The sequence below is a fragment of the Haemaphysalis longicornis genome, unplaced genomic scaffold (genome assembly GCF_048455015.1).
Source record: "Haemaphysalis longicornis isolate Haplotype H1 unplaced genomic scaffold, Haemaphysalis longicornis Haplotype H1 scaffold_1, whole genome shotgun sequence".
Classification (NCBI taxonomy): Eukaryota; Metazoa; Arthropoda; class Arachnida; order Ixodida; family Ixodidae; genus Haemaphysalis; species Haemaphysalis longicornis.
In genome coordinates this window covers 10,443,026-10,466,806 of record NW_027526203.1, presented here as the reverse complement: position 1 = coordinate 10,466,806, position 23,781 = coordinate 10,443,026, and the positions used below count along the sequence as shown (strand labels likewise).

General features: G+C 48.3%; 1 protein-coding gene and 1 long non-coding RNA gene across 2 annotated transcripts in view; one reads left to right on the top strand and one right to left on the bottom strand.

Moving 5' to 3' along the window:
• LOC144149773 (ribonuclease 3-like) overlaps positions 1–10,231 on the top strand; it is a 35,776-nt gene extending 25,545 nt beyond the window's left edge. Inside the window, exon 5 of the mRNA XM_077681788.1 lies at positions 6,078–10,231. Within this exon, the coding sequence (XP_077537914.1) occupies positions 6,078–6,129 (52 nt within the window). The 3' untranslated portion in view covers positions 6,130–10,231. The remainder of the gene's footprint in view (positions 1–6,077) is intronic.
• Positions 10,232–12,504: 2,273 nt separating this feature from the next.
• Positions 12,505–23,459, bottom strand: LOC144163190 (uncharacterized). The gene is made up of 4 exons (XR_013320857.1): positions 23,208–23,459; positions 15,400–15,545; positions 13,780–14,317; positions 12,505–12,642 (listed from the first exon to the last, which is right to left on the bottom strand). It is a non-coding gene; the product is annotated as an uncharacterized LOC144163190 (long non-coding RNA).
• Positions 23,460–23,781: the final 322 nt, after the last annotated feature.

Here is a 23,781-nt window from a genome sequence, read left to right as displayed (position 1 = left end):
GAGACGCGCATGAATTGAGGCACCCTACTACAACATTTATAGAGCCACATTGCCCTACTCCTTGGGCGTTCCAAGTGGAATGTGGATCTCATCTAGTAGGACTTTTCGTTGCTGTTGCCGTTTGATTTCCTAAATGCCACCAGGAGAGAGCGTTGGCAACAGCAGACGACGATTTTCTGCCATTGATGTAGTATTTCATTTGATATGGAAAAAGCAAGCATCCATGAAGTTTTAAATAAAGTAAAACTGCAAATATCACTTATGTATTGATTTGCTGCCTTATATTTGCTTAATGTCTTGTTTTTATTCAACAATCTTGACAAATATGAACACTGAAAACGGACTTAGACGTTTAGATTTGGCTGTGAGTATATAAGACTATTGTGCAGCTTTCGTTTCACTTTGGCCGGGTGACTGAATCGAGTCAGACAGACAGACATACATACAGACAGACCGAAATTTCTGCGTTTAAGTAGCCCAAGAGAGACTATCGTCATTAAAACCTGTCATTTTCCTGTGTGACAGACAACAATCACATCCAAGCCAATGACTGAGATGTCACCTTACCACGTTGGCCAGGTGGAGTGCCTAAGGTGATTTCCATAACTACAGTCCCTACATGTGTTGGTGTGATAAGCCCATTTGTTTGCGTTTCACACTCAACACGGGTGTATTTTGTATAGTTATTTCTCCTTGCCTTGCTTCAGTTTTACTTCTCTCCTGCAGGGTATATGCCTCGAGGTAAATATCTCTTCTCTAAGTGTTTGTTGTTACTTCACTGTAGGTGCAATTGCCTGGATAAACATCTCAAGCAGCTCTTTGTGCCATCTTTTGATACTGGTCACAAATATTTACTATGGCCAGAGACAAACGTCAGAAAGTGGATGTTAACCCTTTGAGGGTTGAATTTTTTCACCAAATGCGACCCAACAGGGTCGATTTTTCTTATTGCTGATTTAAATTTTTGTGATGAATCTATTTCGAGAAAAAATTATCGTAATTTTTTTAGGGTGACCATAAAGTGACAAAAAAATCGTTTGTGTTGTTGCATATATGTTGTTTATTCATGAGAAACACAAGAAAAATTCTAAATAAAAATGAGAGAGTAACAAGCCGGCACCTTTTGAGTGAATCAAAATCAGATAGACATCAGTATCGCGGGCGCAAAAAGTGGGAAGCGCCCGGAGGACAATACCAAAACCAGCCGCTGCGCGCGCGCGTGGCGGAATGCAGGAGAGATAGAAGGCGCACCACCCATAAAATACAAAAAAAAGGGAGAAAAGAGCCTCATCAGTTTCGCAGGCGACCTTAGTCTGTGGCAGGCGCAAGAAGCGAGAGGCGCCCGGGCACCCAGTGGGCGCTACCCAGCGCGCCCCCTCACTAGCGGATGCGCAAGCGACAGCCGGCATGCCGCTGAAGTAAATCATAAAAAAAAAATAAAAAGAAGAGCCATCGGCGCAAGAAAAAAATTTGACGTATTTCCGAAGTGTGGCAGCACATGCCAAGCAAGGGAAGTTGGCGAAAAAGTCGCACTTTTTTTTTTAGATGCAAGCAATGCCGTACATGTACGTCATTGACCATTTTGAAAGTGTTTGCCAATGCCATACATGTACGGCCGTGACCCTCGAAGGGTTAAGGTATGGAGTTTCAAAAGACCCAGTCCTTTGGGAGTTCATAGAGGGCATTTGTTTGCAGACACAGGTGAAGTGGTGTTGATTTGTGAGAGGGCAGTCCGAGTGCCTGAGGAGCTCTTATGGCATGCAATCTGCTCTTGCAGGTGAAGGGCATGATTGTTGTGAACCCGGGAATGAGCCCTGTGCCCTAGACTAGATCAGCTAGACCGAGAGCTGTGTAACGCCCAGGGGACCGTGTTTCCGGAGGTACAGTCTAATCCCGCAACAACGAAGTCCGCTTCAACAAAATTTCCGCTTCAACGAAATATTTCCAAGTCCCCGTCAGCTAGCCATAGACTTATGCAACAAAGTCCTCGCCACAACGAACCATTTGTCTGGCTTGCTTTCACTTCAACGAAATTTTCGATGATTTGGGCTGGGTTCGAACAAATATTTTACAATAAAATAAGCATAGCGCCAGCTATCTGTAACTTTTATACTTTCAGGACGCTTAGTTTCCCCGAAAACATGTGCGGTGCGCCCACACTGCCACCCAAGGGCCCTATTCTCGACTGCACAAATTGCCGGCAATTCTGGCAATTTGCCGGAAGTCTTTTCTGATTGGCTTTCAATTTTGGTCATGTGCTTTCGGTTGACAAAGCGGTTGTGCGTGCTGTTGTCATTTTGAAGTTTCATGTCGTTTTGGGACACCAGTTCTAAAGTTTGCCTTATTTCTCGTTACTAAAGGCGCATAATTCTTGGCCGGCAGTGAAAAACCAGACTAAATGCAGCGGATATGACAACGTAAGCCTGTCTTTGCTATTCAACAACAATACTGCTTGTTATACACACCCCCTCTGTGAATGGCTGAGAAGGCGTGACGTAATTTAAGCAGTTGGCGGGAACGATTACGTCATGCATTGGCAACTTCAGCCTGTGTAAAAGTGACGCAATGCTACGTAACAGCTTGAAAATGGCGGCTGTTTTTGTCGCAGAATGCAAGCAAAATAGGGCAAAAAATTGCCCCGGCTTTCGGAACGGCGAAATGTCCGCCAATTTGCAGTAGGCGCAGTTTCGCATGCGCGCTGTTTAAAGCATGTTTCCTACCGAAACAAATAATAGTTTCAACTGCTTCCAAGTCAGCGATCATGGAGCATACAAATGACGTGCAGTATTTTGCTTTTATGTTGGGCAATAAAATAAAAATTATTTGTTTGGCGTAACCGCAACATAAGAGGGCAGTACAAGCCTCTCCATTACAAAGAGAACCCAATGCATGTCATTTGTCCATACTCGTCCTAGTGAGCTGTTGGGTCACACGATCGAACTAAAGAGAAAACTAACAAAGAAAAGTGACTATTTGGTTCATTACAGCGCTGATTGAAGTCGAGCTTGACGAATGAGTGAATCGGCAACATCAGTGTGCTCCGCGGTTATCAGGCGTAGCGCTTCGCTGCTCTTATGTGTCATAGAAGCGATGGTCGCGACCGAATTTTTCTGTGATCACGCCATAAACTTGTAACATAGCAGCAGACGATGGCGTGGCGGCGATGGCGGCAGGCAAGGTGATAACGCAACAAAGCTTGCATTGAAGCAGAGAGCCCAGCTATGTTACTAAAAGCGATTGAAAGAAATAAATAGATGCGGTAAAAAAAATTGTGTGATGCTCTTTAGCTCGGCATCCGCCTTTCACTCGCTTTTGGATCAACGTTACTCGATCGCCTTGTGGTGTTGATGCCAAATGTGACCTCCAGAAATGTTTTTCTTGTCAGCCTCAGCTACCGTCTTAATTTTTATAGTACATACCAAGTGCTTTTATATCTTTCTTGCGCACTATTTGATATCTTGATGAGTGACTCGTCAAATTGTCATAGCTATAGGTGCAGCACGTCACTGATTGCTTACGTCGTGCTTACGCAAACAAACATGGGCGAATTGCCGGCAATTTGTGCAGTCGAGAATAGGGCCCCAAGCCAAAACAAAACAAAACAAAAAAAAAACTCATAGGTGGACGCCATTGTGTGATGGTGATAACGATGCGGTGGGACGTCTTTACACGAGGCGCAAGCCAGGTTTGCCAAACCAGAGCTATAGCCAAACCGTATCCAGTTGAAATCGCGCGAATGTGCTCTGCTGCTGGCATGGCTGCTGGCGCAGCGCCGTCATGTATGTGTTGTAAGCAGCTGCCCTTGCAGTTTTCCTGCTACAATTCTTCAAAGTCAAGAGCAAAAATAATGTTTTCGTGTTTAGTCTTGAACCCGCGTCATCCTATCTTAGTCGCGAGCGGGCAGTCGTGATAAATGCGAGCGCGCGCGGCTTGCCTGCCAAGGTCAGTTGCTGCCGTGCCTAGTCAGAGGATAATTAAGATAATGGCGCCGTTCCTGTCACAAGCGAGAGGGGGGCTTCCAACTGCCTAGCAGCTATCTGCAAGTAATCAGCTCAGTGGAAACGCCTTGTTGTACAGCAATACGCTTTGCGCCTGCATTTCTTCACCTCTCCCCTTCTCCTCAGTATCGCGCTCTTTGCGTGCTGGTAAAAAAAAAAAAAAGATAACCATTGGTATGTTTGTTATCTGACTAAACACGATGTTACTGCGCGTCACTCTTTTTTCTAAACATTGTATTATGCTGCCAATGATGCGGAAATATACCGTGCTATTTTTCTTGCCCTTCCGTGGTGTGTTGGGGCAGATTTTGCCTCAAGGAATTTTTGCTTCAACGAATATTTTTGCACGCCCCGTCAATTTCGTTGTAGTGGGATTCGACTGTAGTCCACTTTGGCATCCGACCACCTCAGCTCAGTTATGCTGAAAAGCCCATGTGAATGTGCCGAGACGAGGAAGGGGACCGCTAATGCTGAGGGCTGCCATGCCATGCGAGTGCCCTGAGCCGCCTCGTGTGTGCGTTCTCCTTATCCTACTGTCTGTGCGTGCCTCTCCCGTGCAGCCTGGCTTTGCCTGCCGAGCGTGTTCTTCGACAAGCCTCAATAATTGCGCCCATGGAGGTGACTCTCCTGGGTGGCTAGCAGAGGCAGTGCTATGTTCTTTCACTTCGTACGTGGTCTGCCACCTATGTGCAAAGGAGACACGTGCACAGGGAGGACTGCGGATTTTTCCCGCAGGCTTTCCCACAGCACACAGGTGACTTGCGGCTAAAGGGCAAGGGGAAGGGGATTTCTAAGCACCTCCTATCTCCTTGGCCTCCACCAACACCACCCCTATGCTTCTAGTTTCTCTCCAAGATAACATTACGACACATAAGTGCACCCAATCAACACCGTATTCAGGTGCTGTCTCGTGGCCATATTTCTCGTCAAATGATAGGCAGCTGTCGTCCTGTATTGGGGACGTTCCTTTTTTTTTAAATGTATGGCATAAATAACAACGACAGGCCTGTCTGTCTTCGTATTCCCATGGCACGCAAACAGAGCTCTTTTGAGGGCAAAAAGGGGGCAGCACACCGTGACACTGGCGATGCTAGTTTGCCAACTGCATATATTTACTTTTGCCCACTTGTTTCACCCAGTGTCGTTTATACATTTGCATTAGGCTTGAAGTGACTTTACCAGAACCATCATTACAATTAATGGGTGAATAAGGCAATTGTCGTCAAACATATTGTTAAAAATAAAAGGTTTGCAGTTAATTAACAGAATGTTAGGTAAAGGTTATGCGCTGTTCACCCTTGAGCAGAGGGTTGCAAAGCAGAAGAAATACCGCCACTGCATGTGGGCATTGTTAGTTTCAGGGCATGGAACAAGGTTTGTAAGTCGGGCAAATTTTGTGAATGTTCATGGAAGTGCCAGTTATCTTTTGTTTTTGCTGAAAGGAATTGTGATAAACATAGTTTACCATAGTAGACATGACCTGATTGCACCCATACTGTAATACTTGATGTGGTTGACGACATAATATGCATGGTCAGCAAATTTATTAGGATAGCTTCTCTGTGTTTGTTTTACACCATAGAAAATTTTTTACGGAAGCCCTTTTCTGTCTTTTTGGACAAGCTACCTAGCTGCTGAATCTTACTTGAGAAGTTGTAAATTTCAGTTTTTATATTTGCAATTGCAAATTCCTGCCTTGATTCTAATCTGCTGGAACAAAACCATTTGAGTCTCGTCAAAAAACCATTTTAGCCACACTTTTGAGTTGCGTCGAAAGCAAAAATCTCTATTTGTCCAGCTTTAAATTTGCAGCTTTAAAAAAAAAGCTACCTCGTGCAGACACCTTGCTCGAGCTTAATTTCCAATGGCCAGGGGCGTAGCCAGGAAGAAGCACACCGGGCACGTGCCCCCCCCCCTTCCCTGAAATGTTTCGTGCCAGGCTGGGGTGCGGTTTAGGTTGCCTGCAGAACCGCCTGAAATCACCTGCAGGCGTGGAACCTGCAGTTTTAAGGACATTCTTGTTCATATGAAACTGAAAACAAGGGCTGCGTCAACGTCTGATCCCTGTACCCGTTCCAGATGCTGTACATGTCAGCATATACAACCAAGGGACGTGCCCGTCTCCGAATAGCTCCTGCTGCATTCTGCGCCGGATACACCGAGCTGCGCCGGGAACCTGCCCCGAGCCGATCGAGGCAGTCCCGCTGCTTCGCTGGCGGAACAGCGCAGCCGGGAAATGGCGGAACAGCAGGAAAAGCTTCATACTATAGGCATACATGTGGTCTGGACTTTAGCGTGTCATTCCTTGTGTTTACACCGGTACAAAGTGTAATAACATGACAGAGCATGTCACTGTATTTTGTTCAGTCAACTATCAATCTTTGATATGTTTATTTTTCTACCGACATCACATTTCATTGACTATTGCAGTTCCATAATTTCTGCTGTATGAAAAGCATTGCTCTGCCCGTCTTGTATTTCCTCCACATCAACAAAACTGTACAATTCTCTTTATTGCGGAGCTTTGTCTTTTTGGCACTAGTATTCCATTGTTCCCTTGACCTCCCTCTTGGTTAAAATCAGCATTCTGTATTTTCTTAACAGGAATTTTACTGAAGCCATGACTGTTCGATTTAACGGCTAGAAATAGAATCAGATTTAAGAAACGTGCAACAAGCTCAACATTCAACAGCAGTGCAATAAGGTGTTAAGCGTAAGTTTACTATTCACGTTACTAGCATAAAAAATAACAAAAAGGCGATTACTTCAGGATGAAGACGCACGTTTGCTAGCTTCCACGCCATAATATACAAATGTGCCGCACGTACAGTCCAGTGGGATTTGAAGGTTATCGAGGTAAAGCGACTCTTCCAAATGAACCAGCTTTAGCAAATCTTCCATGCCAGTTTCGTTATCGTTGGTGTAGATGAAAGGCAACCAAGTCCGTGCTTGATAACAACGAATGTAACGCTTGAAACCCATAGGGTGGCAAGTCAGTCGTGCGGGTCATTGTTGTTGCATGGAACAGCCAACAAGGGAGAGAATAGTGCGAAATCTTGATTTTCATGGTTCCGAAACGAAACCGTAGGCCGGTGGCACGCTTGGCCGCTCGATGCGGGCACGATAACCTTCAAATCGTGCTCGACTGTACTTCATAGCTGATAAGAAAAGTTATTAGTTCATTTCCTAAAGGAAAATCTAAAACACGTGAATCTTGATAGTAAATGCCCAGTGTTGGCCTCCAATTCTGCCTGACGAATTTCAGGGACCATGCGCCACTAACGAGCACACTCATGGTTACACTCACGAGTGCGTGCCCGCATAACCGCCTGCTCTACGGACGAACGAATCAACCATGGCCTACCTATAGACCGGTAAACGGGAATTCAGGTCATCATCATCATCATCTAAGCTCCTTAAGGTGGGCTTTACTTTTAGTGTTCAGCATACACAAATTGCATGTCGAAGCTTCGTTGAAGCTTCATATTTCAAGGTTCGTTTGAATACATATTTCCCCCTCCCCCATATTTTGGTCGACCCCCCCCCCTTGAAAAAAATTCCTGGCTATGCCCCTGCCAATGGCCTAGCACAACATTGTGCACATTGTGGGCAGTTGTGGGGAAAAAGGAAGAGATATGTGAGAGAGGATAGTGTGGTTGTAGAAGGTTTCTGTTTGCAGGTGCCGATATATGTAAGCTTGGTGGTTGGAGAGACTGTGGTGTGGGGGAGGGTATGTTCTTCTGGTGTGCGTGTAGTGCGCCTGGAGAGAGCTGTAAGTACAATCCAGCGGAGTTGGGACTGGATGGTCAGAGATTAGGCGCCCGGCGGAGTTGGTACTTGCAGATGGGAGTGCTGGGCTCTGGAGATCACGGGCTGCAGCATGGGTCGCTTCATTCCTTGCAAGGCCAGCATGGCCTGGGGTTCAGATGATTGACACTTCAATGTCCTCAGGAAGGTGTTGCAACACGTGGAGGGCCTGGGGTGGTGCAAGGCCAGCTTGATACTGACAGGCTTGTGGGGAGTCCGTAATGATGGTCAAGTGTGGTTGACGCTGGTGTGCGGTAGTGGCATGGGTGATGGCAAGCGCTTCAGCTGAGGTGACGGGCAGGTTTCGATAGGTGACGGCTGTGGCGAGCTGTCCGTTGGAGTCCGCGGTAACTAGGGTGGTGTGCGTGCGGTCGGGGGTTTGAGCAATGCACATATATTGTGTTTGGGAGTCGGTGCCGTAGTGTTTGTCGAGCATCTTCACTTGGGTTTTGCAACGTCCCCGATTCAAGGAAGGGTGCATGTGCTTAGGTACCCGGCTAAATCTTCAGGCATTGACAAATGGACAGGGGGATGCGTTGGAGTTCGTGTTGAGGGAAAGGGGGATGGGCCGGTTAATATTTTGGAGAACATTTCTACCTGAGGGAGTGAGGGCTAGGCAATAGAGGTGGGACGTGCGCTGTGCTTCTAGTAGCTCACTGAGCATGTTGTGCAGGCCAAGGGGAAGCAGACGCTCATTGGAAGTGTAAGTTGGGAGTACAAGGGCAGCTTTGTAAGTTTTCTGGATTAGAGCATCGAGCTTGTTGGCTTCCTGGGGTTTTAGGTTGACAAAAGTAGTTCCGTAGGTTATACAGCTGACCAGCAGTGTTTGGACCAGGCGGCAGGTGTGTAGTTCTATGAGGCCGTAAGTGGATCCCCATATCCGTCATATTAAGTGAGTGAGCTGTGTGGCCATTTTGTGTAGCTGAGGCAGCACGATGGCACCGGAACCGTTGTAGTGGATAGGCACATCCAATATACGGAGGGTGGGGCCTTAGGGAACGGGAGAGCCCTGGATGGTAACTTGCGGATCGGGAGTAACCACAGCAGGCTGACCTCATGTGCGGGCGCGAAGGACTAAGATGGTCGATTTGTTAGATTCGCATATCAAACCTCTGGGGGAGAAATAGGCGGCAGTTGTGTCGATCCCTTGTTGGAGAGCGTCTTGTTGTGCACTGCTGGAGCCCTGCATTGGCCAAATGGTCAGGTCGTCCGCGTAAAGAGCGTGTTGGAGGCCGGGGATAGCTTGTAGGTGAGTCGGAAGGTGAAGGAGGGCAATGTTAACAACAATGGCAAAATAACGGAGCCTTGGGGGGTGCCCTTGGCCGGCGTGTGGAAGGTGGGGGATCAGGGGAGCCCAAGTCGCAGTGTTGCAGTCCAGTTTCCGAGGAAAGCTTATATACAAAGTTTAAGGTCTTAATGCCGCAATTGGTTGTGTTGAGGTTTTCCAAAATGGCTTGATGTGCGACGTTATCAAACACGCCCTTGACGTCAAGTATTAAGGTGGCCCTAGGAGTGGCTGTGCTCAGATGATCTAGCACCTGTTTCTTGAGCTGAATTAGCACGTCTTGCGTGGAGAGGTGCTGTTGAAACATGAACATGGTTAGTGGATACATGTTGTGATCTTCCAAGTATGTGGATAGGCGTTGATGGACCAGGTGTTCGAAAAGTTTCCCGAGACAGGATGTCAGGGAAATGGGCCGAAGAGTCGTTGGGGAAAGGGGCTTGTTTGGTTTCGGGATGAGAGAAGCCTTGGTGATGATACCAAGAAATTCATACTTAATTTTTTTGCACATGCTGTAAGATAAGTGTAAATTGCAAAAATGCCTTCGTTTATCAGGAATTATGCTCTTATTTTTGTAACCTCTGTGACCTGTATTATGGATGAATCGAATCTTGTGTTTTCAAAATATGCAATATTTTTTGTGTATAACATTGTGGCTTGTATTTCCCTCATGCATGATTTTTGTATTAAGATGGACTGCTTAACACTTTTTGTATAAAATAAATGTACTGTATCTGCAAAAAGCATATTAGCTGTGATCATATAAAACTGACTGTAGGCTTTTATGCTTGCGCTATACTAGTGAAGATATTCTTGTATTTAAAGACAAGGCAGAGATGCATCCTTGAATTGCTGCTCGCTGAAAGATGTTCATTGTTGGAACTTTTGTATTAAGTTAGGGGTTTTGGGGTACAGGTTTACAAGGCTTGCATGTGTCGGTCTGTATTAACTTTGTATATTTTTGTAAATAAAATGATATATATATATTATTTATTTTATGTTTTGGCAGTTATTGAGGGAAGAGGTGTTAGCACAAGGTTCTGCTCGTTTTGTGATTTTATGTTCCAAAGTGAAGATGATGGTGGAGAGTGTATTGTATGATGTCTCACGTGCCAGGGAAATGCGACGCTTATATAATTTTTCCTCTGGCTGGCATGCGCTATTTGGGGCTATTTATTTACACAGTACCCACAGCGCCTGAGGCATTACAGTGGGGGGGGGGGGGGTAGTACAACTTAGATCAGAAAAATATAGGTAAGGCAACATCAAAGTCAAGAAGAAGACCACGCAAATCGCACTCACGTACATGCACATGTAATTGTACAACGCTACTACTACATATATAGCTTGCATGGCTATAGCTTTGTATGGTTGCACAGTGCCCAATTATGCTGTTTTCATTGCTCCTATAGTATTAGAGCGTCAGATGCACTGCACTTAGGTGTTTTTTTATACCAGTTGGTGTCGCATTCCCTTCAATTGTAGCTAGCGAGTAAGTAGAGGAAACTAATACAGTGCTGGTGACCAAAAAAAAGTGTGTTGCGTCATTTCAGCTTGGCTTTCCACTGTGTTATCACCAGGGTTTGCCCCATACCTGTTCAGGCTGACCTCTGTTGGAAATTAAAAAAAAAAGTGAAATAAAGCACCACTGCAATATTCAAAGTTAGGCTCATTATCCTTTTATTTATCCAAACTTCGTAATGCCTGTGGATATTATTCCCTTTTAGTCTTGGTTAATGTTTGTGTTATTGCCAGGAAGAGACAGAGATTAGACCGTTGTTGCATATCTCTTTTTACTCTGCCCCCCTAGCTCCTCAGGGACACCTGCCATGCTCTCTGCGCTTCATGCCAGCACAGCACCTTCCTCCCACCCCCTCGACCTCTCCTTCAAATTGAGCCTGGGGTCGGTCTTCCCAATAACACTTTCCTGCCCCTTCCATCATCTTTAAAGTTCAGGAAGAGCTCCTCAGTTCCAAGTCGTTGAGTGCAGGGTATGGTTGGGCGAATATTTGTGAAATAGTGCTTATTTTTTTGCAGCAGGCCACTTTCGCCATAACTAATAAGCAATTTGGCAGCTCCTTTGATTTCACTTCCCTATAGCTTTTTTTTTTTTTTCTCACATATAAGTCACCGATTCCACGAGAGGTCAAACATGGCGTGTCCACACACATTTCTTGTTTTTCTCAAATTTTTATGAGTCGCAAACAAGCTAGGTCATAGCCCACAAGTGAAGTAGGCTTTTCTGAAACGTATGTAGGGTACTTTGCAAGAAAAAAATTGTAAAGGTGGCGCGCGGTTTCCGGCAGCTGCAGTTTTATCCAACTTTGAGGCTTTGCACACGACAAAGTGCAAGAGTTCAGTTGGCCACTGTTGCAGATACGGAGATGGGAGTCATCAAAGTGAGCAACAGTCTGCGGTCTGGTCCAAATTCAAGATTTTTTCTAAATTTTTTGCTAATGGCTTTACACAAAATTTGCTGTAAACTATCATTTTGGTGTAATTTTTTCTTTCAAATTTTAGACAGCTCTTCCACCGTGGTGTGCACAAAGCCCCAAAGTTGCAAAAAACTGCAAATTGCATGTCACCCGCACCGCTCTTACAATTTATCCTCACAAAATACGCTCGTTAGATGAAAATGGACTTCACGTTTGGGCTATCACCTGGCTTGCGCATAACTCTTAGAAGTATGAAAAAAAAAAAAAAAAAAAAAGTGCATGTGGGCATGAATGTTCAGTATCATATGGAATCAGCAAAGTTAGGTTTTACCGATTCAAACAAGCAACAATTGATTTTAAGCGGCCCATGTCCGGGCTGCCGAAAATGGGGTTCTGGTGGGTTGGGAATGGATCTAGGCGGGTACTCTGCAGGAGTCGGTGCCCCGCATGTGGGCAATGTGCCGGGCGAGGCGAGGCCAGAGGATCGGGCGAAGATTAGGTGGAGGAGCGGCCGCGCTTTTTCACGAGTATGGAATGTGGGATGGTAAAAGGTGTGGATGAAGTAGGTGAGGTGATCTTTAGGCATGAGCGCAAGCCCAGTAAGTATGTTTAACGTCGGTATAGGCACCACACACCTGACAGGGGGCCTGCCATCTCGGGTCATTATACAGTGAAGAATTACGGTAGGTCACAAGGCAGGGAGCGAGTCTCAGCCTGGTGCGTGCAAGTGCCTTCGCAGCGTGTAAGATCAAAAGTGGGGGGAGGAAGATTGCGGCAAGAAGCGTGAAGGTCCTTCAGCTGTTGCCTCCGGCCTTGGGATGGGCGGCGCATTTTTCTTTAGGGCTGCAGTCCTGGGGCCAGGGTTGAGGGCCTGGGACTGTGGTCTTGATGAAAATGAAGTGACACATGCCACAGACTGTGTTTAAGCACTCTGCCCACTTCGCAGACCTGGACAGCCACCAAGAACTGTCAGGCTTCAGTGGCTCGTTTTATAAAACATTTATTATCTATTGCAATAAATTTCAATATCGTGGTTGAATGCCAACAAGTCGTGAACAGAAGTCTTCAAGCGTGCAGAGGCCTCCAGGGTGTCCAGTGCTGCGGACGGAGGTGGCTCTGCCTGCAAGTGTAGAAGGCAGTTGTAGTGATACAACTCACTCCTGTTCTGCTTGCATGTACCTAGTAGTGCTTCAAAAGTTGGCCTTCTGTAGTTCATGCCTACGACATTGTCATTCCAACGGAAATATTTGTCAAAAATCACGCAGAAAACCACTCCGCAGAGTTTTTTAAAGTCGTCTTCATTTCTATATATAAATGCATAGCTGGAAAGATATTTCTATGCGTAGCATTATTTGTCGAGTACCCCCCACAGCAAGGACCGTGTAACGCCCCGCATTCGCACAAAAATGCATAACTGGCGGAATTAACACCTTAAATCGTTATAATATAGTGTAAATGGAAATAATTGATCGAACAGGATTTTGAAAAACCAAGAAATAAGAAATAGAAAAATAAAATTTACAATGATCTGACAAAATCAAGTATGCATTATTCAACAAAAAACAGACTAACAAAAAAAGCCCACAAAAGAATGTTCGAAATAATAATAACAGCTAAAATGAGAGCAAACTGTGTAATGCCGTGCAACCCACCACGGTGGCTCAGTGGCTAAGGCATTGCTCCGCTGAGCACAAGGACATGGGTTCGATTCCCGGCCGTGGCGGCCGCTTTTCTGATGGAAAAGAAAAGTAGAAACGCCTGTGTGTATGAGATTTTGCCGCACATTAAAAATCCCCAGCTGGTCCAAATTAATCCGGAGCCTTCCACTGCGGTGCGCCTCATCACGTGCATTGCATCTGCACGTTAAACCCTACAATCAAATCAATGTCAGGCCTGCATTGCCACAAAAATGCATAATTGGCGGAAGTAACACTTTTAATTGCACTACTGATTTACCACCCCACTATCCCAACAAGCTATGTATATCAGGAATTGGGACAGTATGGTCTGTAGTGGCAACATCGATAAAATGGTCCCAAATCAATTTTGTGGCTTGCAAGAAATTGTGATAAATTGCTGCAAAAACATTTGTTCTCCCACAGCTTGGAGCCATGTGGGCAGCGTGCATATCTGACGCCCCCGATAAGGGGTATAGCGTCATGCTACCCACTAGGTGGGTCCACATGGAGTCGAGGGTAAAACACAGGTTTGGCTATAGAAATAAACAGTGAGGTTGGGCTGGTGCCAACGCACTCACCCGGCAAGATAGTGTGACTTGTAGGAGGGGGTCAGGAAGGCGGCTGGTGCTGAACCTCGTGGACGGTGCCTCTCGTTATGGGGCCGGGGTGCGCTTGCTCTGTTGTCCCGGAAAGGTCGTGGCTCTTGTTCTGAAGCGCGGTGGTGTCCACACACGCTGCAGAGCCGTGGGGGTGAACTCGAGGTGCTGCTGCGGGCTTGCTGGTCTGCATAGATGGGTACGAGGGATGACCGTTGGCTGGAACTCTGCCAGGATTCGGGAGTGCTTTCGTATGTCTCCTATGGCATCTCCGATGATGGTGGGTGGCGAGGTAGCGATCGAGGGGTGTGTGGGCCTTATAACCTCCACCGGGGCATGGAGGGAAGCAGAGCTGGGTGCTGGTTCGGGGAGCTCCCATCTGGCCAGTTGTTGTCGCCTCTACCGGGCACCGGGATCAGCATGGTGGTGTCTCCCGCGGGGTGGTACGCACGTTGGCTCTTCTGTGAATCGGTGGCACGCGGTCAGTGGCCGGTGTCAACATCCAACGTCACAAATACATCTATAGGAAGCAAAATAACATGAGTGGTAAGGTTCAGATATACAATGCTTAAGACAAATTACGATTATATACCAAGAGGAAAAGTTTCAAATGGGGCATAGAGGACAATCCGGTATTACCCCCGAACAGCTTCTCATCTATGACAATGGATCACATACTGGTTCCAGCATCCTTGCATTCGTAAAACAGAATGCTTACTGCTACTTTGCTTATAAGTGGTGCCCTTATTGATGGAAACTTTGCAATGGCTCCAAAGGAAGTTGTCATTGCCGTACCATTGGTGTACACCCCACAGGGATTGATAAAAACTTGCAAGCCATCAGAGAAACTTCTGGAGCCAGCAGTTTTTGTTTTGGGAGCGACAGTTGCTGACTAGGCAGTCACTTGCATAGTTAACCGACTCTGATCACTGCTATAAGGCAAGGCAGCAGTCTATTTTGATTTTTACTCAACCTGCCAAACTGGCATTGCTCTCTGAATAGTCATAGTCACATTGTCAGCAGACTGTCAGCTGACCATTTTATTGTCATACAAAAAACAGCTTAAATCTAACGTGACCTAACATAATGCAACCTAATCTAACGACCAAAACCAATAATTCTTCAACTTCAAAAATAAGCAGCCTTATTTCACCGGGCTTTTGCAATTAGGCCTACGTAAAGGGCACGCCAAATACGAGGTTGAACTTCTAGAGCGCTGGATATTCCCATTCCTCTCGTCAATGTCATGTCCCTTTTTCTAGAAAAATATCTTGTTATACGCTAGCTGTGTACTATTGTGGCAGACAGGCCCACAGCACAGTGATTTCCCTTGCACGGCAGCTGCATATGCATGCAGCCCGTACATCACCGAAACCCAGAAGACAGCAAGCCAGTAAAATGCGCGGCAGCTGTGTGCATGTCGACTGCAAGAAAATTTGCAACCTTGCCCATTGTGTGTAAAGTGAATTTTCACAGACCGTCCTGCTGTAGGTGTTACCAAGAAGCGCCGATTGTCCCTCCATCCTGGCAGTACGTTTGCCACAGTCTGTGTTTTGCCAACTCATTGCGAACACAGCGTGTAACAAAAGACGGGTTACGTACCGTGCAACACACCAGTTAGGCACTCCATGCGCTGGTGGGCTCCACTCCATGGTTCCTGGCACTAGCATGGGTCCATCGAAGCATGGTGTGCCATGTTGGGCTTAAGGTTCCAGCCGAAAGGGTTGGCCATTCATCACTGGAGTAGCCTGCAGGCAAAGATAGAAGCAGCATCGAACTGAGAAAAAAAAAATGAAGTTGTGTGGGTATTGGCGGGGTCATCTTTCCATTTGTCCTTGACGAGTTGCAATAACTATTTCAAGCATGTGTCGAGGTGGCTTCTGGTTAACGCACAGGGTCACTGATCACGACATCACGGGTTAGATGCCCAGTTGCAGTGGCTGCTTTCATAATGGAGAAGAACAAAAAAAACCAATGTTTTGAGACTCCAATGCTCTTTAAAGATGGGTGGTATATACCAACCCGTACCCTGTTACTAAATGTATACAGCGTGCCTTGAATTTATTCAGAGTAGCATGCGAAGCCTCAGTTAATGACCCGCCCTAGTTCATCCAAGAGGTGCCGGAACAGGATTGGAAGTCATCTCGCTCAGAAACTATCTATACTGGCAAGCATTGTGAATCAGAAAAAAGCTCTAGTGCTTGTCATTCGGTTAAAACTTACTTCAAGAATGGAACTAGGCTGAGACATGAAATGCCTATGTTAGCACGGGAACCACACCTTTAACAAAGTGCGCAAATCAGGGCCTAGCGTTAGGAGCAAGCAATTGGATGAGGACAAACTTGTAAGAGCTAGCAGGAATAAAGCAAAGACCCTTGCAAACGTAACTCGCCTCACGATTGAGTGGGTGCACCGGAAATATTCTGCCGACGGGGGGAGGTTGAGAGACGTCGGCAGGGGGCGCCTGAAATGCAATGAAAGAAAATCAATGGGAAATTCATTGGTGCATCTTAAGGAGTGCATGAGCAGCTGAACCCTCGCCCTCTCAAATTTGAGGCTCGGCCCAATGTGCACACCTTGCTCTGGCCACACAACGATTCTCATGCGGCCCCCGGCCACTGCACCAATCGTATTTTGCATGCCAAGTGTCTCAGTGACCACATTTGCTCACACTAGCGGCGGCACTGGCTGCCTGCCGCTCCTTTTGTCTACCAGTATCAGGATTTCATCGCCATCGTTTCCATTATATCCTTTTTTTGCCACATATAAAGCCCTGCACTTGCAGCACACTCCACTTTACGCTGAGGTGTTGGGCGGTGAGGATTGGCTGCTTCCCGAGCAATTAGGCTGGCAGCTGCAAAGGCATGCTCCACCGTTGCCAGTCCATCTTGACGTCATGGCTTGCAATTGGTCCAATGGTCCTAGATCATGGCTGTGTCATTCTCTGTTCATATGTTGCCCTCTGTCCGCATTTCAACGGAGAAAACGTGCCGACATGCACTTCTATTCTATTGCCCACGCATTAAAATGATCCGTTGTTAGTGGAGCAAGCATGTGGATGTGTGGAGACCACTGTTGGTCCAATCCTCTTTACAAAGGCCTCATGATAAAGTGGTAAGGTCCAGAACGTATGTGCACCAAGTTTCAGGTTCCAACATGTAAAACTTTTCCGCACATTTACAGAGGACCGCCCCTAGAGATCTTTGCATTATCATACAGCTGTTGAAGAACCTTTAGAAGTGAGATTACAAAAAATACAGATTTAACAAATGTGAGATTGGAACCTACACAAGCTAATAAAATACTAACAAAACACTGCCATGACATAACTCGGCCACTACCAGATTTTTCTGCTGTAACTTTTACCACTTGTGTTATCACTGTGGAAACATATGATACATGCGTATTATTCGCATAAGTGTTAAGGCTGAGCGTCCGCTTGAACCATGTTACAAAACTACCAGGGCTTTATACGCTTTTAGGTATCGCATTCATGCACCAAAACACATTCAAATTCATTCATATCTTAAGAGTGGAGTCAATCACGGTTGGAGTGGCAAACTACGAGGTCAGCTCCTACTTGGCAGCGCCGGACAACACGTGCAAGGGGGTCGTCAGGGGCGTCAAACACCACTACGGCCGTCGTCCTTTTTGATGGCCTAAAGGTACCAAATTACGTCTTGTGGACAAAGCATGCTTCGCTGCACGCTCTACCGCAAACAAACGGACGTTTGCTACGCCTGCGGCAGGTTGGGGCACCGGGCCGACATTTGTCCGACGCCCAAAAAGGCGATCTGCAGAGGGTGTGGCATTGCATCCCCGCCTGAGGACCACGTTTGTACGCCAACATGCGCCCTGTGTGGGGGCCGTCATCCCACGGCGGACAAGCAGTGTAAGCAGCGGTTTCAACTGCCGTACGTCGTTCGCAGAAGAAGGGAGTGCCAAGTCACCTGTGTCACCAGACAGAAATGTGACCGGAGCAGGTCACCCTCCAGGGGACGCTTCGAGACGCCACGTTCTTGGTCCAAAACCGGACACTCCCATTCCATGGAACGTTTGCGATCCAGAAGACATTCCCGCTCCAGGGGGCCACCAGCCGTGCGCTTCCAGGAGCGACCCAAGGCTGAACCGACCACGTGGGTCGATCGAGTCAAGGGACTTACACCAAGGGTAATGGGGGTTTCGTCAACACCACCAGAGCATAGCGCGGCTAGGATTGTACAGCTCGAACGCGAGGACGCTTTGCTGAAGAACGCTTTCGAGCAACTGATGAAATAGCTGAGATGAAAAGGGCAGGAAAGGCCCTACCGGCTCAACGGCCTTTACCACCCGAAACCGAGGAGGTAACAACGCCGATGGAACCCGAGGCGCCCGTTATCGGGAAACTCGCCAAAAAGAGGTCTAAACCCATACGAGACGAGGGTTTCGACGAGCTTAGAGCCGAGTTAAAGGAATTCCAGTCCGAATTGAGGACCACGCTCGAAGCCCTCAGCGAAGCGGTCTCTGCCCTGAACGCGAGAATCGGTTCGGTCGAATCTAATGTGAGGATACCAGCTAACCTGCCTTGTTCCTTCGTGCCAGACGCATCTCCATCGACAGGTAGCTCTACAGTCATGGCGGCCCTGCACGGCGGCCGGTCACGATCAGTCACGGCGGCCTGCGCGCAGCATTTCGCACGACAGGGTAATCGAGGATCCCAACCATGGCGGGACACGATAGCGAGATAGTTATTTGGCAGTGGAACTGTTGCGGCTCCCAACGTAAAAAGGCAGTCCTAAAGCAGTTCGTCAGATCCCATCCTAATAAACCGCACGTCATTATACTCCAAGAGACATTGGCTCAGTCGGCCTCACTTTCTGGATTTGAATCTTATACGGTAAACGGAGAATGCAAGAGAGGCATTTGTACTCTCGTCTCGAAAAGTTAACTTTCACCGTTCGCAATCTCTTCATGGATTACAGTAAAACGGAGCACTCTCTAATCGAGATCATTCCGAGTGGCCAGCTCAGGGATAGCCTTTTCATACTTAACATTTACAGCTCTCCACGAGACATGAGGCAGCGTTTTAGTTCTCTCATTTCCAAGGCGGTTAGAAAGGCGCCAGGATCTCCGCTTGTACGGTAGTTGCTGGAGACTTCAACACACCGCATCAAGCGTGGGGATATCACCGTGTCACGGCCAAGGGGGCGGACCTCTGGCAGGCGGCATCCAACTATAGACCATAGTCGGATGCCGCCTCACCCTGATTACGGACCCGTCCTTTCCAACTAGGACGGGAAACTCGTGCACCAGGGACACCACGCCGGACCTTACGTTCGTGGCGAACGTTGGGCCCGCTGTGTGGTGCAATCTCAATGAGGACTTGGGCAGCGATAACTGTGTTCTGGCCACGTCGTTAGTGGTACACAAGAGGCCACTGAAGGAGTTTAGGATGACGGATTGGGATCTTTTTCGTAAATACAGGCAAAAGAGGGAAACCGAAACCCCTACGTCCCTAGATAGTAAGGTAGCGCAGCTTAAGGAGGATGTAGCGTCCGCCACCAAGTCTGTTGTCACCGACCTAAATGTGGATAGGATGGACAGCCGATTGGCAAACCTTTTGGAGGCATAAAGAGCCCTCGCCAATAGATGGAAGGGCCAGCGGCTGAACAGCAAACTCCGAAAAAAGATTGCGGAACTAAATCACACAATAGAGCTACACTGTCAGATGCTCTCCAAGCAGCATTGGGACGAGGTGTGTAATTCGGTTGACGGGCAGGTGAGATCAGGTGGAAAATGGAACCTGCTCAAGCAGTTACTAAGTGAATCCAATTCCCGGTCTAATCAGAGGCGCGCTACTGATAACATACTACACGCAGCCCACCAGGCCAATTCCGATTTGGAAATACTAGAGTCGCTAGCCAAGAGATAACTACCTATAGACACTTCGGATGATGCAGACTACCCGCCCTACAGAGGTCCTCTAATGGCCGCTCTGGATGAGCCCTCTACCGTCCCCAAGGTAAGGGAGGCCCTCGCGGCCCTCAACGGACATTCTGCTCTGGGTCCGGACGGAATTTCAAACAGACTTCTTCGCAACTTGGATGACGAGTCGATTACATTCCTTACGGAGGAGATAAATCGCATCTGGGAACGGGGCACGGTTCCGGAGTCGTGGAAGCTGGCGTCAGTCGTCCTGATCCCAGAGCCGGGGCAGGCTCCAGACATGACTAATCTCAGACCGATCTCGCTCACATCGTGCATATAGGCAAAGTGGCGTAACATATTATTAACCACATCTCCAAGCACATCGAAGACCGCGGTCTCTTTCCATATAACATTATCAGCTTTAGACCGTCCCTTTCGACTCAGGACGCCATGAAGCTGATCAAGTATCAGATCATCGATAGGGACACGAGAGACATTAGAGCCATCCTAGGCTTGGATCTAGAGAAAGACTTCGATACAGTCTCGCACGCCCACATACTCTATTCCATCTCGGAGCTGGGCCCTGGCCAGAACTTTCACGCGTTTATCAGCTCGTTTCTTAGACATAGAAAGGCCATGCTAAAGATTGGGGATCTCGGGTCAGAGACCATCGAGCTGGGCAGGAGGGGGACGCCGCAGGGTTCGGTGGTATCCCCGCTCCTGTTTAACATTGCCATGTGTAAATTGTCTCAGAGACTCTCGGAGGTCAAGGGCATCAACCACACACTCTACGTTGACGACATTACTGTATGGTGCGTCGGAGGCTGAGAGGGTAGGGTAGAGGAAGCACTTGAGGAAGCGCTAGATCGCACAGAGGCTTTCCTTGCTGGGACGGGGCTTCACCTCTCCTCGAGCAAGTCGGAGCTCCTATTGTACAGACCTAGTAGGAGAGGGGTTAAGCCCAAGAGCTGGGTCCCACTGTCAGAGGTGAACCTTGCGCTCCGCACGAGCGAGGGACACCCCATTCTCAGAGATGAGGTTATCCGGGTTCTTATTGTATGCTCATCGAGTCGAACTGTTGTAACAGGCACACCATCGCCAAATCACCCCTAAGACTCATAGCATGACACGGTTAATTACTCGGATCTCGAACAGTCGAGGAGGTATCAAGGAGGCCAATCTCTTGAGGCTCTTCCATGCATTCTTGATGAGCCACATCACGTACGTGGCAGCCATGCACTGCTGGCAGAATCACGAAAAAGCTACGCTCAATTTACTAATTTGTAAAAGCATCAAGCGCGTGCTGGGTATCCCGATGAATGCCACAGAGAGGCTCATGCAGCTCGGGGTGCACAATACTTTACAGGAAATCATCGAAGCGCAGGACACGGCTCAGACTGCCAGGTTGTCGTCTTCACCCGCTGGCAGGGAGATTCTGGCGGTTCTGAGCTGTAACCCATCCCTAGAGGAGGAGCGCAAGGTTGGCCTTACTAAGGAGCAGAGAGCTGCTATAACCATCTCCCCGTTTCCCCGCAACGTGCACCCGCAGCACAATGCAGGCAGGTGAAGGGCCAGAGGCGAGGCCCTACTAAAACAAGTTCGCGACAACCCGCACTCCGTGTGCTTTGTGGACGCCATGCAGTATGGCCGATCGGCAAACTTCTCGGCAGTTATGGTAGATCACAGTGGCACAGTTCTCAATTCTGCGTCTTTCAGGAACACCACCCCGGCTAGAGCCGAGCAGGCCGCGGTGGCTCTTGCTTTACTTGACGACAGCCGGCATCAAATTTACACTGATTCCCGTGCACCCGTTAGGGCCTTTGCATCAGGTTCCGTTTCGGCCGAGGTAGCTCGCAACCTAGGAAATAAAGTCATTTCCTCACACACTATCACCTGGTATCCCGCTCACCTAGGGTCGCACTTGTCCTGTTTAACTAACCTCAATGAGGTAGCCCACACCCGCGCGCGCGAGATAACCCACCGCGCCGGGTCGGACGGAGGCGATTCCTCGGGGATTGGTTGGGAGGTCTTCAGAGACACTTTATTCACGTTCAACGAGATTATTCAGCGCTATAAGCTGGGCAGGCGAAGGTTTCCTTTTCTGCATGAGAAACTCTCCAGGTCGCAGGCAGCCACGCTCAGAATGCGCAGACCAGGTCTTATCCTAGTCTATCCACTCTCAGCTTCTACACGGACACTTTTGAACCAGTCTGCCCGGATTGTGGCGAACGTAGCAATTTAGATCATATGCTCTGGCGGTGTCCCTCACTTCGGGACCCTCAACGCATAACCGAGGAAGAGTGGCGTTCCGACTTGGAGACCCGATCTACTACACCAGCTAAGGGCCGTCCAGAGGGCCCACGACGCGGCGGTGAGGCTCGGCCTCCCAGTCCCCACGTGGGAGCGGCCCGCAGCGCTGCCGCCCTGAACGGTGGCAGTGCTCCTCAGGACCTTCAATAAAGTTCATTGTCTGTCTGTTATTGGCTTCTATAACAAATTACCAGCATAAACCAGACAACTAAAAACGTCAACAAACAAACAAAAAAACCCACCAAAAACTTACGTATCTGGGGACCAAGTCGAAAGTGTGCTCTCGAATCAATAAACCAAGGCATTACCGATTATCACGTTACCACCACACCGTTGAGCAAACCACTGGTCTCTTTTGCCAGTCTTGAATACCAGGACTGTGTCCGGCAATCAAAACTCGATAGAATTAAGACTAAAGGTTGTATGGGCGAGAAAATTTAAGGAGCTGCTTTTTAGCACTTTGTGCATTCCAAGATCACACATCTAAGAGACCTTATACCTTGTGCAGAATGAGCTATGCCGAGCCCCGTCGTTTTGAAAGTGACGGGCTAAGTGAGCCACTTCCATTCATGCTCCACTTATAATACCCGATAACAGACTGTATCAACAAACACAAGTTGGAAAACGTAACACGGCCCCTGCAAACGTTGCGGGCGCATAGGAGATGTTGCGCCGAGAGGCGGAGGCTGTGACAAGGTGCACGCAAGAACACAGGCGGCCTGATACGATCGAAAATCGAAAATCTACTGATGCACCTGCACCTGATCCCTCTCCCCCGCGAACTTAACAGGCTCGGCCCGATGGGCACACCTTGCTCTGAATTTAAAAGCCGTGGCAACACATCGACTCTCGCACATCGAACACGGTGTCAACCGCAAGTACTGCTTTGCGTTCCACCTCTGCCGCGCTTCGATCGCGGTAGTGAGCCGCGGGCAGCGCGGGTAAGGTGGCTAGCCACCTTAGCGCGGGGGTGCGCCGCCGGTCAGCAGAACCACAGAACTGGCAGAGCAAAGTCTTCGCAACCACGTGTCCACGCGCTCTTTCGTCCTCACATCTCAACGCTTAAATTTTGTCGACATGCCCGTCTAATTATAATGCTCACGTAAAAAACGCACATCGCACACAGCGTTAAAATTACCTGAGAGAAAGATTCACCCACAGAGGGAGTCGTAAAATCTGGGGAAACTATTGACCTGCGAGGCTGCGTGTCGGCGATGCGCTGGCGGTTGGCCGCGCGACGAACGCCGACGAAGAGCCCTCGGTGCCTCGTTGCCCAGCGGCTGAGGGCGTGGACGTGTGCTGTAGGCTGCAATCCGCTGGCAGATTGCGGTCAGACTCCTGGATGGACGCCGTTGGGGCGCAGAAAGTCCGCCGGCCCAGCCTTCAGACACCTCGCCCGGACGAGACGCGTCACGACGCGCCTCTTCGAGCTGTTCCTCCCCGACTGTCTACTAGGCGCCGGGTTCCTTCATCCACACCTCGTTCCATTCCGTGGCGGGCCACCATTGGTCTTGTTGTTCAGTAAACGAAGTCGCAGTTCGAAGCGCGTCGCGTCCCTACTGGCTGGACTAGGTGACGTCAAATACAGTACACGATATGGCGCGCCTGCCGCTCGAGCCCTCGATGACTTTTTGTTTCGCTGGTAATCTCGAATGGTGGCCCGTACCGACGCAGACCCACAAAAATTATGCTCTGACCTCGACTACTTGAAATGAGACCCCCCAAAAAAAGGGAGGGGGGGGGGGGGGACAGAAAACATTCCAATGT